The sequence below is a fragment of the Scomber japonicus genome, chromosome 7 (assembly GCF_027409825.1).
Source record: "Scomber japonicus isolate fScoJap1 chromosome 7, fScoJap1.pri, whole genome shotgun sequence".
In the NCBI taxonomy this organism is placed as follows: domain Eukaryota; kingdom Metazoa; phylum Chordata; class Actinopteri; order Scombriformes; family Scombridae; genus Scomber; species Scomber japonicus.
Genome location: NC_070584.1, coordinates 21724903 through 21739868, shown reverse-complemented (window position 1 = coordinate 21739868; position 14966 = coordinate 21724903). Strand labels below are relative to the sequence as shown.

General features: G+C 39.6%; 1 protein-coding gene across 4 annotated transcripts in view; it reads left to right on the top strand.

The window, feature by feature from the left end:
- Window positions 1–14966, top strand: part of ptprsa (protein tyrosine phosphatase receptor type Sa) — a 180950-nt gene that overhangs the window by 87352 nt on the left and 78632 nt on the right. For 2 of the 4 annotated variants that reach the window (XM_053322724.1, XM_053322723.1), the window contains exons 6-7: window positions 6048–6065; window positions 14803–14913. In XM_053322724.1, the coding sequence (XP_053178699.1) occupies window positions 6048–6065; window positions 14803–14913 (129 nt within the window). The remainder of the gene's footprint in view (window positions 1–6047; window positions 6066–14802; window positions 14914–14966) is intronic. The other 2 variants (XM_053322725.1, XM_053322726.1) reach the window with 1 other exon arrangement.

The following is a 14966-nucleotide window of genomic DNA, read 5'->3' as shown; positions in this document are numbered from 1 at the left end:
GTACCATGCCATGCGGTTACAGACAAAAATAAATTTAAATATTTCTTTGAGAAGTTAATTGTATCATTGCGCTAATTGATTTAGCTTGCTTGGTAAATGTCAGCAATGCAATATATTTTCACAAATATAATTGCAATATCAGGACATTGGTTATACAGTTGTATTTACTGTAGTAATTATATTTGTATGTGGGTATTATACTACTATCATGTAACCACAACAGATATTATTGGAAAAGCCAGTTTGTAGTTTCATTATGTTAAAAAGACAATGATAATGACATTAGAGATTTTTTAGAGAATTAGAGAAATGATAGATATCTTGGTGTAAATTCTGGTAAGCCTATCTGCTTCACTATTTTTTACGTTGTACGTAGGGTCAGCTCTGTTCTGAAATTTGGTTTACCTGGTAAACTTGTCAACAGGGCTTTGAACCACTGTAGATGATGGATAAAAGAATTCAGCTTCCTGTCTCTTGTCTAACCTCTGTATCATCTTTTGTGTTTCATGACTTCTTCAATTGCCTTTGTCTGTGTCTTGTCTAAATGAAACAGACAACTGTTTTGTTCTCTCTCTATGTGTTTTGTCTGTATTTGTGTCTGAAACTCAGATGTGTCTCACGGCACATCACAGTCTTCAACACATTCCATGTGGATGTGTCCCATAACACAAGTTAAAACTTAAGGGAAATACCCAAAAATCCAACAAAAACACACCTCTAATTAGAATTATAAATTCCAAATAGAATTTCTGTTCAACAAAAGGTTTAATTTGTGACATGCAAACTACTCCAATACTGCTTGACACGTGTCCCAACTAAACATTTACTTACAACCCTAACCTAAAATGAACTGTGTTGTTCTTTTTTTCTATTTACTTTCCTTTTTTGTTTGGATTTTTCAGAAACCTTTGGTAAGCCCACTCACTTTCCTTGAAGCAGATGGCATATTTAAACTACTTTCCAAGATGCATGTGTCCCTTGCTCTCCCCTTACCCCCTTCACCTTCTTCCTCATTTTCCACTTGTTCCCGGTTCTTTTTCCTTTTTCTCCTTAACTTTTACATTTGTTTTGCCCATACTCCTACCGATGCCAACTTTATCTACGTTATCTCCCCCTCTACATTGGACAACTAGCCGCACAAGTTAAAGAGGTGGTTAGGTATCATGGTCCACCTTTCAGCAGCAGCATTTTATTTATAAGGGGCAGACTTGCTGAGCCAGTATTTCATGTTACAGCTAATGTGCATTAATGATATGATATATGTATCACGTAGGAACTGCTCAGTTTAACCAGGTTTTACAATACTCTAGCAACTTTACTGGACTAGTTTAGGTCTCAAGTATCATATGCAAGGTAACTTTTGAATAAATTGTTGCCTTATTTACTTTCCCTGTACATTTTATCCAGATCTGAGATAGATGATGCCCCCTGTCACGTCAAGTTCTTTCTCTCTGCTGCGTTGCAAGACAGCAGGCTTTGAGAAAATAATTGAACTCTGTTTGAATCCAAGACAATTATTCCTTTGCAGTCATAACCTACAGAGCTTTTAGGCTTCTAATAAGATATATAGCAAACACTTTGCTCCACAGATGCATGTGACTGGCTGTTTTTTATTCTCAAACAAACAGTTGAACCTCAGTTTTCACAATAACAATGTTATGGTCCAAAAATACCCTTGGAAAGTGCAGATAGGGGCTGAAAGAATCTTGAGTTCTTTCCAGGTGAAGGCCCCCGCAGGAGCGCTGTATGGCCGAATCTTCCAATCCCACACTTGGGCTGGATCAAACCTATGGTCTTGGCCAAATATTTTCTCAGGAGAGCATTTTCTTTTTTTGCCAAATTGGGCCACATCCCCCACTGGCTTACATATCTCCAACTAAGGCCCTATTGCCCATGGTCATGTTTGAGGGCGAGGGCCTAAGTAATAGTTAGATTTGGCCACATTTTGTACTCCTCCTGACTTTCTGAACTTCTTGCAAAAATACCCGGCCACTTTAAGCTGAGTATATTTTACTTACAGTTAAAACTATATATTTATGTAGGAGGGCAGAAAGGACATTGCTCTCCCTTGTTTCAATACCAAGGCTGTCGTAAGGTAATGTTAGCTTTAGGGGCTTTCTTTTTTGCTGTAGCCCTTTTGCTGGAAAGCTCATTCAGCAGCCAGGCAGGATTGATGCTGATGAGAAAAAGGCCTGTTCTCTCAAGCCTCCTAGGCTGCCATCTTCTTATGTCCTTAGCACTTTGAGTAGCCATCTTGGGTCTCAAAGTATTTAGTGTTTGTTCAAAAATCCTAAAACAGAAGACATGTAAAACTTTTGGCAGCCTTTCAGTGGGTATTTATTCTGATTCTACAGTTGATCAGATAGCTGTTGGCAATTCCTGGGGGTTAGTGGTTTGCTCTGGGGGTAACTCTGAGATAACCATATATGGTGTTAAAACTCAGAGTTCTGGGAAGAGAAGGGGAGGAGAAAGGGAAAGTGGTGGCAAACATGAGTTTAAAAACGTACTCTCCAGCTACTGCAAACGAATCCTGTACCTACCTTATGAGACATCTCTCTGTGTGATTATGAAATACATAGATCTAGATTATTCCCTCCTAAAAAAAATCGTAATATAAAATTTTAATATATATATATGCGTATACATATATATGATGATGGAGTATCTAGTTCTTGTTTACTGACTAGCTGGCTGACTGGTTCCTTATGTGCCAGACCATGCTGTGCTGCTGGGGCAGTGATATTTGTGTGAGGGTCCCCTGAGGAGGTCCTCTAGAGGTGTGGAGGGAGCCTGACATTTCTCCCCAAATCCCTGTGGCTGCTGACCCCAGGCTTTTGCTGGCCTTGTCAGCCAGAACAAATTAACCAGAGGCCAGAGAGACAGTGAGAGGATGGGGAGGGGGGCATATTCAGAAAGAATAAGGATTTTCTTTTCTTTTAGGTGTAAAATCATGACCTAACATTGGCTGGCTCCCTAACACACAGATTTATGCACATTCCAGTGTGAATCATGCATGAGTTCAATTACACTTAATCTGAAATGTGCAAGAAATTGCTCAAATTTGTTGGCATCAAAGCTGCTCTGCAGGGAGCAGCTAGGACCTCTGCAGATGTGGCAACAACAGCCAGGTTTGCCCTGAGACCTGCTGCGACACCACTAGGATGAGAAGGTCAGCCAGACACACTCTGGAGGGTGGTCAGATTTTGACACTCAGCCAATCATGCAACCCCATCCGCCTCACACACAGATGGGCAACATCTCTGGCCAGATTGCCTCTGGCCAGACTACATCCTTCAATAATATTTTTTAATATATTCAGAGGGTTGTTTAACAAAACAGCTGGGGTGGTCTGTGGAGCAAATAATGTTGCATCTAATAATGCGAGGAGGTCAGTGGCCTGTTGAGATATATTTAGGTCATTGTCACCATAAGCTGATCAACCCCTGGCTGACTAAAGCTTAGAAGAGGAGCTTATGGCCATTAGGTTGTGTGCCCGTAATACAGGTGGATTTGCTATTGTACAGTAATTGAATACTAGCTGGCTACTGCAGACCCAGCTGCATGGCCAGGTCCTTTATTTTTATCTCTTTACGTTACTTTATTATTAAGAAATAAGAAGTTCCAATGGCCTAGACCCCTCATTTCCCTCTCATTTTATTTTGAGATTATTATTTTCATTTTTATTTTTTGTGAACCAATGCCTCTGAGCTGAACCACCTCTATCTATTAATCCCTCACCCTTCTTATTAATCCCCCCCCCCTTTTGCAGTCCCTCTTTTGTCACTAAGTTATTAATAAGGTCCACAGGTGATGGCCGTCCCTGTTATAAACCTGCTTTATTAACCTTAACCTTCTCCTAACCTTAACCTAACTTTGACCTTCACCTCACCCAACCTTTAACGAATAACCCCTTAACTCCCAACTAAAATTTCATATCAGCTAAAGAAAAATAAACCAACAGCTTCCTGCAGCCTCTAATCAAACTCTAACTCCGTAACAACGTAACTTTCCCAGAGCCCTATTGTCCTTTGTCTTGTGATTACCCATGATTATGTGGTCTCTAAAATGGTTGCAGAAATAATTAAAATGTCACTGTTGTTTTGTCTGGTTTTTCAATGATTCTAAACTATCACCATTTATGGATAATAAATAATGACAATCCTCTCCGGTGGATTATTGAATACAAAAATCTTGCAAATAGTCAAAAATAAAGTAATCTTTACATGATCTGATCTGACTCTGAAAAACATTTTCATTTATATCAGACACTGTGGACATTTGTAGCAATAAATCGAATTATAAAAGTAATCATTTTAAATGACGATATGGTTAAGGGCAACAAATGCAGAGTATGAACATATACTCATTCACATATTTTTAAGATTTATGCGAGAGCACAGTATAACAACAAAGTGCACACAACTCTAAAGGGAATTAATCCACCTAGGTGCATTGCAAACCAGGCAGAACTTCAATCTCAGTGATTGCCGCCTACCTGCTGGTATCACAAAGGACACCTCTGTATGCAGAGCTGCAGCAGCAATCTGACCAGAAGGTATTGAAGATTTCATCCCCCTACCTAGCTGCCCACATCCCTTAATGTACCATATATGATATGAACATTGCCAGCATCACTATACATTTTAAACACCATGTTTTCTTGGTATTATTTATTTATTAGGTAGGTATTTCTGCTTTATTGGTTCAGCTAGTTGATAGGAGGTTTGACATTGTGTAGGTTTGTTCAAGGAGGCATATACACACACAGGGGCCAGGCCTGTAGTGTTAGGCTAAATGGACAGTAGGTACCCCTGACCCACAGCTCAGTACAAGGAGGCCTTCAGTGGTAGGTGGTGATCCTCCTCTGGGCTAGTGCTACCCTACTGGCATTGTCAAAGGATGAGTAAGGGCACATTGTTATAATGAGTCATACTTGGTTTTAGACATAGAGACACTAACAGAAAGGGAAGACTGTGGAAATACACACAAGACATCAGGCATAGTCAGATACAGAAAGAGAAGAATGGAGGAACAGATTAAGAAAGAAAAAGGAAAAGGAGTTAAGAAAAAGTTAAACAGAAACCCAAGAGCAGAAGGACAGTTTAATGTTTGGCAGAGAGGGGGTTGTAGTTAAGCTGGCTCCCCTACCCACACCAAAGCTCTGCCTATAAGGGATGTGTTTCACATAGCAGCAATGACCAGTGACTGACTGGATAAGCTCAGTATTTCATTGTTCCTAATGGGACATTTGGCTTGCAGGCAGGCATGCAACGCAATGCAGACTCATAATAAACAAAGAATAGAGAAATATACAACATACAGTGAAATAAAACAATGGAAAGAGCCAGGAGATTGAATGACCGAGTAGGAGGGATGAACCTTGAGGCGAAGAGTCTGTCTGCCGCAGTTAAGCAGGTTATGACTTGTAGGATAAATAAAAACTTCAATCTGTTTGATTTAACTTCCAATTGCCTGAGGTTACAGTCTGAAATTCTAGTTCAATGGAGACTCCATTCCTCCCTTTAGCAAGTTTGTAATGTAAATACCAGGTATAGAATAGTGGCATACTTAACTGACCTGACCTCTAATTCAAGGTCAATTGGCTGGGAAAAGACGTATGCCACTGTAATAATCCATATCAACTTGATGTCAAATCACCCAATCTCCATTTTATCACCCAGAGCTGCAGTCATGATAAAACACATGCCAAACCTCAAGTTTTAAGCTCTGCAGATGAAGCATTGTTTCCCCTCTTAATATATTTAAGGCAAGAAGGGGGGAAAATAAAATGGATAAGATCATTGACTGTGCCAGTCATGTAAAGCTCCCAATTCCTTTGTGATACCAGCAATGTAAGGTATTGTTTTCTTTTTTTGTTCCCTACATGAAAAAGCCCCATCTCTTAAAGCCCTATAAGAGATTACCTAATGGTTTTATAATTTAGTTCCAGTTATCCACCTTCCAACCCAAATAACTCTTCCTAACTATTACTAACATTAACCTTTAACTAAACTGATGTTGTGTCTTCATTTTTGTTTCTCCTCCAGAGGGTACCCCGATTCGAGGTAAGATGTTTAACCATCACAATTAAAAAAAAAAAAAAAAACTTAAACTGACACATAATCAGACATAACCACTTGTTCCTCCACCCAGCTGGTTATATAAAGATCAATATCCAGTGGTCTTTCCTTTGAATAAACTACAAACTTTTTCTCTCTACTAATATTTATATCTCATCTGTGTTTGTGTTCTATGTGCTCTGTACATACTGTACTGTTTGTTAGCGTGATCATACGTGTTTCAAATTCCCATATCTCATGTATTCATTAATGTGCAGCTCTTCCTCATCTGTGTGCGTTCTACGTTTGTGTCTTCCTACCTCCTCCATCTCATCATTGTCAGGAAACTACCTAGCAATTCAAATTGTGTTGCCAGCAGGTTGTGGTACGGGATTGGGAAGGTTGAAAACCGTAGGGAGGGATGGGGAGAGTAATTACAAGGCATGTTGTTTGCTTTGCGCCTCCGACATTTGGACATGGGGCTGGTGATTGGTATTGGGTTGTCAGGGGGATAATGGTGGTCTTATTTGTTGATAAGGCCAAGCTAATGAATACTGTAAACACAATCATAGCAAGCCCCTTTCTCCCCTCTCATTTTCTGCTTTGATATCCTCTTCATCCTTCTGTTCACCACTAGAAGCTGGAGATACAGTATGTAGATGAGGAAGCATTAATTACATTGGATTTACTTCCCTCCCTTTCTGTTACTCTATGACACAGCACCTTACGAAGACTAAATCAGGGAAGCTGCTGGGTGCAATGGCCACCTTTGCAAAATGGTAGCAGTTACACCCTTTGACCATACCAAAAACAGCTTTTCTAATGTCAGAGGATGAATTTGAGGACATGAAGGCAGAAAAAGGAGCCAAAGTAGCGTGACTTCATGAATTATACGAAAGCTTTGTTCAAATAATTCTTCTTCTCCCCTCATTTATTCATTTCCCTGGACAATTTAACTTTCACTTGTAATTATCTACCAGGCTTTGCTGCTGAAGCATTCTCCCTCAGTTGATTCATTGCTGTGATTCAGTGTTTTGTTGCACAATGCTTTTATTTCACAGGCTGAGCAGGTAAGTGAATATCTCAGTTTGCCATGTACTGTATATCCCCTGTATTCAAGGGGATGCTATAAATGCTTTTTGTTTTACAACAGTTTGTAACAGCTACATTTTGACAATAAAGCTCCATCTGTAAGGTTTAGGTCCTCCATCCTGAACTATTTCATACAGAACAAGCCATACATAATAGGAATCCCCAACAGGGATGGGTAAGATTTGATTGATACCAGTATTCTCTTCTTGATACTACTCTCCATATTTTGATGCTAAATATAAAAGCATAACATGAAAAGATTCAACACTTATCTTATTATTACTTTTAGAAATACATATATTGCATTTAGCTGCATTTACATTGAGATGAGTAAAGTGAGCTTACACTTTTGACATTGAACGTTTTGCCCTGTCAGCCATGACTGGAGAGCAAAAAATGTAAACACGCAGTTACACAATGTCAAATGTAATCATCTGACGCTGGCGGTGTCATCATCATTAGGCGACGATTAGGAATTTGAAAATACCAGTTATGTTAGAATGAATTAACATTGCATACATACCAATAGCAGCACTGTTTGTCCAGGAGCTTATAAATATTATGGTACTGACTTGGTTCCTGACTTCTGTCAGGAACTGGTAATAATTTAGTACTGGTTCTGCATACCCAACTCTCAACAGCATTGTGTTGTCATACATATCCATATAACATACAACATATATTTAAACTAGTGTAACCCAACTATTATAATGTATATAAGATAACATATTCATCAACAAATGGGTTTTCAAGATTACATTCAGACTCTTCCAGCCATTAAAGCCCTCACTCATGGCCAACATCAGCAAACCCAGCCCAGCCTGCATCTCCTTCTTTTTTAATGAGAAGGTTTCATAAATCATATTGTGGTGAACAAATGTGAGCGTGACTTATGAACTCTGCATTTGCATAATGAGATAAGCGGCCTGAAAGAGGTGATTTCTCCACATGCAGACACTGACTCACCGTCCGGAGTGTATGATGCTTATGTAGACAGAACACAGAGCATAGAAGCTATGAGTAGATGAAAATGTCATTGAGATCAAGGTGTGCTACAATGATACAAGTGGTTTGTTTGCACAGACAAAAACACGTCAACAAAAAGGTTGGAAATAGAAAGAATTAAGAGATGAGGGATGGATGTTGTTTAAATTAAAGGTTTTTTTGGCCATTTCTGCACCAACTTTTTTGAAGAAAAAAGAAAGATCTCCATTTTGTCCTTCCATCTCCTTTTAAGCATGCCCTTCCCACACCAGAACATTTAGTTTGGTTTTTAGGATAGACACCACTCATCCTCCTGCTAAACTGTTGTACGGCACTTTGTGTAAACCAATTCCCAAAATGTAAAAATGTGCATAAATTTTACTTTCATACAAAGCTGCACAGGTGCTGGCCAAGAGGTAAGCGATAGGTAGGAAGGTAGCTGGACTCCCTACCTGTGTCATTACTGATTTCATGCGAGCGTTACAAGCCACCAGATGGGCACTGACAACAATGGCATCACATGTGCGGCCCCATGCTGGTGCGATCACAGTATAATGACCTTGGGGTGGTTGCAGAGCGTGCCCAGAGTGACAGCAAGGATACAGACAGAAGGGGAGAGAGAACGGCAGGTCCTGACTTAGCTGCTGTGTGGTCAAATGGGCTATCTTCTCTTTTGTGTGATTCTTAAAGCTGCAGATCAAAACTGAAATTTGTCACTTCCTGCCTGTTGTCACTCTCTATATTCAACTACTGACAGCAATAGCAGAGTTGTTGTGGGAGGTTTTGTCCAGCCATGGAAGTATAATTCTACTTGTTATAAAGTTTATTAGTATCGTCAACAAAGGCAGTTGTGACCTGACAGCATTTCTCTATTGTAGTGCATCTTAAATCATGTAGTTTTTGTGTTTTATGAAACATGATCAAGATATGTTTTACTAATTCCTGAATCATTGACTTTGCTGGAAAGTTTTAGAGACAATGTTTTATTTGTTTACTCTTCTATGCATCTCAGTGAGTTGAATTCATTTATGGTAGTTGGGTTTTGATTACATTGTAGTAGAGATTTAGTGAGCTTGGATGAGGGGGTAGGAGAGAGGGGATAAGAAATGAGGGACTAATGAGAGACATAAACTGAAAAAGAGATAAAATAGTATAAAGAATAATGTGTCACCAGCAGGCCTGACTGGCCTGTGGAAGGAGCAAAAGGGAGGAAACAAAATGTGAGACTTGGCCAGCCATTTTGTTGATCGCCTAAAGAAATCAATCAAGGCCCGCTGGAGCACACTAATTGAATTACACAAGTGGGACTGGGGGGGGGGGGTACACATGGCAAAGCTGCTACAAAACAGCGACAGTGGTGGGCAGACCACGGCTTCAGGCACTCTCTGAAATTAATCATTCATGCAGGCCCCTCCTCACTTCTTTTTCCCCTCTGTCCCCTCATCAGTCTCGTTAACTCTTCCTCACACCTCCCTCTGATTTGTTTTTTCTTTTTTTTCTTTTTTTTCGGTTTTTCTTTTACATCTTCTTTCTGGTTTTGCCCATTCTTAACTCTCACTAAAACTAGTTCTATATGTGGGTTTGTCACTGTTGATGTTTTATTAAAAATCAGATATAGTCTGCCGTGACATTTTCTGCTGGTGTACCACTGCTGAAAGGACATTGAAAGTCGTCAAGGGAATCTTCTGGTATCCAGTAAAATAACTCAGTTTCTTGTATCATTGGATAGATATGTAGGTAGCCCTGCCTTCAAGAGCAATCTAGATCATTGCAAAATTCTGATAAGATAATTATATTTTACTGGCACAAAGTCGTTACTCTAAATGGTTTCGCAGCAAGACTGTCTGTTCCAAAATCTGAATTGGCCCTCAACCACATATTTTTTTAACTCTGCCAACGCAGTCTTTTTTGTTATCATACCTTGGCACCTCAATGCTCCTCATCAGATCAGCCTGTGGCATGCAGTGCCGTTAACCAGGGCAGCTGTCACAGCTGGGACAAATGTCCAAGACCCACTGCCCATTACAGCCTTCTTTATCAAATGAAAGAAGGCAGTGAGCAAACAGCTAGGAGTTGGTATCAGTGGAGATTGGATGTTGTGAGTGTTGGAGGGCAGGAAGGATCACTTTGACTGAGAACAGAGACTAATTGGTCCACATGGAAGTGATGTCATTATTATCAGGGACTTTATTGGCCTGAAGTGCAGCCACTGTTTCTTCACCTGGACCCAAATGGTGCAGCATACATCATGAAAGAAGACAGAAAGAAGGAATTAAACCAGTCTGCTCTCTTTTGACCCAGAAAAACATGAATTATTGCTCATCTGGGGAGGTACTTCCTGCAGTTTACTGATGGTCAGTGTGGCCTGTAAGTGGATGGAGAGACTGTCATGTCCCAGGGCATTATCAGGTCTTAGGTATTTATTCCCACAAACACACACATGTCCTTCAACATATGTCCTTTTTAAGTGTCCTTGGACGAGATAAAGTAGGAAGTAAAATAGTGGTCTTATTTTGGTTTACTTTGCATAAGATTTAAAGGTAAAATGTGTTATACCATAGTATAGCATGGTGTGAAAGTCAGTTTGAGCTAATATCATATAAAGTACAGTTTAACTAACCATGTTTATTATTAATTGTGCAATCTCTTAGCAAACAGAATAGTTAACTTTTCATATTTCCTAATGAAATCAAGCAAAACAAACTGGTCTTTAGAAGTCATTGTAATTGTGTTTGTGATAAGACTTCACAGCTAGAGAAAGGGAAGACATGACACTAGGCCTCATAGAGGACTCACTCCATGAGCACAGTATGGCCATTTTGTCAGCGACACTGTAAATTGTTGTTTGTCACTAGGCAAGTCTTTTATCAGTAAAGGTCCATTGTGTGAACAGACTGGGTGCATGGGTTTTATTGTGCTTGTGAAAGATAATTTTCAGCATTTATTTCATCCCTTGTGTTTCCCATTTTACTTATTAAAAAAAAATGCCAATGGCTACTTGCGTCGTGCCACAGCCTGGCAGGGCAGACAGAGTGCAATTATGCAAAACACAGATACAGCCATCTTTTTTTTGTTTCAATGGAAAAAGGAAATGGTAGGAAAGAGACACATGCTGGTGACAGGGTTTTTCAAAGAGCAGAATTGTTTTGTGTGTTCACATGCATGTGCAGGCTGCTGCTGAAGATAGGACATCAAAGTTCAGTTAGTTTTGATTTCAGTATGTTAGAAGCCCTTAGAGGTCTGTTGTCATTAAATGCTAATATACGTCTTTAAATGGGCTGCCTGATAACCAAGAAAGTGGGAAATTTTATTATGTGGTTACAAAGATTACATTTATGAGATTCATTCCTTTTAAATTAACTTTAACTTTGTTTTATTGTTAACAAAGGACAAAGCAGAAATTCAAGGAAAACAGATGAGGTAGGCACATCCTCCCACATAAAAAATGACAGGATAAGATTCAGAAAAAAAACCTATAGTTACATTTGTGCCATCTAACAGCTGTAATAATGCACTGTAGTTTTCCAAAACCTTTACAAATCAGTGTTATAAAAGATCATTGGCACTAAAACCACGTGTTTAGGGTTAGGGTAAGAAGGTTTGGGTTAAGATAATCATTTGAATCTCTGTTCTTATGACAAATGTCCAGACTTGGAATTGGAGGCATGAAGCTCATACTTGTGAGCAGGAAGCATAATCCACTTTCTATCTACCTATCCGCCAAAAAGTAAACGTAGTGGTTGAATTTCAGACCTTCACTATCGTTTTTTCTTGTGAAGACTGGCTGGAGACAGGATAGTGGAAATTACAAAATGGACAGAACAGATATGCAACTCAAAGAAAAGCTTACAGTGTGGTACAACACATACACAAGACCAGCATATGCTCTTTCTCTCTGTCTGTTCCTCTTCTCTGGCTCTCTCTGGGCTACTTCCATCAAACATTCGTTTAGTGGGTACAATTACATTTTGTTGTTGTTATAATTCATTTTCAATGGTGAATCCAGTTTAAGATAAATCAGATTTTCCCAAGAAGACTAATGTATGTGCTGTGTGGCAAATATATTGTTGTATTATTTTATCTCCTTTAATTTTGGTACAGAATAATAATAGACAAGTTTAGGACAGAAAAAGTAAGTTATATGAATAATAGCAGTATCTCACAGCTCTCTTTCTTTCATTGTTCCTCTATATTTGTTGTGTCTTTATTCCTTTGTCTCGCCCTCCTATCGCTCGCTCTTGCCTCTCCTCCCTGCCTTTTTCTTCCTTGCTTTTTTCCTGCCTTACTTGTTCTCCCTCTCTCTGTGTCCTACCAGTGGAAAGAGTCTTTATATGTTCTTCACAGCTCCACTTTGAAATAATAACTAGAATATGTAATGAAGCCGGTAGGGGTTTGGAAACAATAGATAATAGCACCTAGCAAGGAGCCTCCACCAGAGATGGTGAGGAACAGATGAAACTCCCTCTATCCCCTCAAAGACTCTTTTTTTCCCTCCGTCTTGCTCTCTCTCTTTTGCCAGAAGATACAATTCACAGCATTCAATGTTAGTTTTAATTGGCTTTCGACAAATTTTGTTTGGCTTATTATCTGTCACCCATCCTCATTTTAGTAGTTGTCTATTTGTTGACCTTCAGATGACATTTATAAATAATGTTTTTAGATACAGACATTTCTATCAGCAGTTGTCAATTTCTTGTTATTAAACTGTTCGGTAAGAGTCAACAAAAGGGGGCTTTAACACACCAAAAGTCCTTCAGCATTATACTTTATGAGGCACTGAAAAAACAGCATTAACTTCAGTCTTCCAAAGATTTTATAATTCAGCACAGGGACTAAGGCTGACAGGCCCCTGGCAGAGTTTTCTGGAACCGTCCACCTGGCGTTGAACTTCACACAGTCCTTACTTTGTGGTCTCCCTGGTGTTGAGGCACTAGGCTTCTGAGCACAATCCAACCCACCTGCCACCAGGCTGGCATTTGCTGTTCCAAGCACACATCAAACAGATCCAAATCAGGTCCCTGCATAAATGCAGAGCGAAGACTCCACCACCTGCACTCTGCAGGTAGACGTTTCCATTTGGATCATGAGTTCAGTGCCAGAAACAGCTCCCTCTGGGGGATGAGTATGATCCGAGCCATAGAGTTAATGAAAAGAAAAGAAGGGAAAAATAAGAGCATAGATTGTTATAACTTCATGTCTTTTTATTTTTTTATTTTTTATTTTGTCTGTTTGTTTAGATTTTTTTAAACAATAGATATCTTAATACCAAATCCAAAGTGTAAAATACTCTTGTAGTGTTAGGCCATGGCCAAGGTGGAAGCGTGACTAATCTTTGTAATTAAGCAGGATCGATGGTCTCATTGGTGGTACAGCTGAAAAGCGTTATTAGACCAATGTTCCAGAATAGTAGCCTTGTACAACATTGTGTTCACTCTGCTTGCTGATTTGATGGAGTAGGTTATGGTATATTACAAAGCATCCTGGGCAGCGGCTGGCGTATTGATCCTTCCTGGCTAAACGCTAACGAGCGATGGTGCTGTGTTTGTCAGGGAGGCCTGGGCTGCAATCTGTCTGCTGAGCCAGCCAGAAGCCCTAATGATATCATCAGGAAGTGCCGTCAACAGCGCTCTAACGAGGAATGATCTGACGCCCGTTGTTTCACCCATCCCCCCACCTTCTCCACTGTTGCTACCAAGCATTTAGGTGGAGTTTATTTGCACATACAAGTGAAAGGGACAAGGAATACACTCTGTTAGAAACATATAATCCCAAAAGGGACCATATGAAACATTATACCCTTAAGTATGACAGTGACCAAAATGGTGAAAATAACAGAGAAAAATTCTATTAAATAAGAAAAAATGAATGAATGTCATCAAATTGTGGAGGTCAGTATTAAAAGAAACATGAATAACACACGAAAGGGAATATAGATTAATTAAACAACCCTGTCACTATGGTAACCAGAATATTAGTTAACACAGATATACAGTAATTCCTTTTTCCCGTTTACAATATTTAAGATTTTTTTTAATTATTATTATTCTGATAAGTAGTTATTACAGGATTTGTAATTCTTTGAGCTGTGGAAATGCAGAGCGGCTTGGCTGTTGCATTATGCACCAGGCTGGTGGTGTTCATTTGGCCATGAACTATATGTCTGGATATTTTCCCATGACCCCTCTTCCTTCAACACACACAAACTCTCCCTTGGAGAGTGTTATGCAAAGGACGATGTGTTACTCTCACTCAGAACCATCTCAACAACAATCTCCATTACCTTTCATCACACTTACCGCATTTTTATTTAAAGAGATCTCATGTCTTACATACAGTTCTATACACCAGCATAGCTACAAATTTAGTGTGACTGATTCAGTCCACACTTTTATTTATTTAATTCTTTTTCTTTTTATCTGTGGATGGCTGAGACTGGAGAAGAACCCAGTTTGTCATGGCAATATGCATTAGCATAGCAGAGAGAAACAGTTCTTGGCGAAATGGTCCTGAGAAATTCAAGATACCCTCCATTAAGAAGATTGTCTGACTCCTTCATGCACTGTCACTGACAGATCGACTAATCATTTCCTCCCTGCTTTTTTTTCTTTCTCTCTCTTTGTCTCTCCCCCCTCCCTGCTTGTCTTTGTTGAATATTGTCATTTCCCAGGTGCCTTGCAGATCGAGAACAGCGAGGAGACAGACCAGGGGAAGTACGAGTGCGTGGCGTCTAATGTGGAAGGCGTGCGCTACTCGTCCCCTGCTAACCTTTATGTGCGAGGTAGGGAGCAATCCAGCCCCAGAGCCAGGGCAAAAAAAACAAACAAAAAAAAC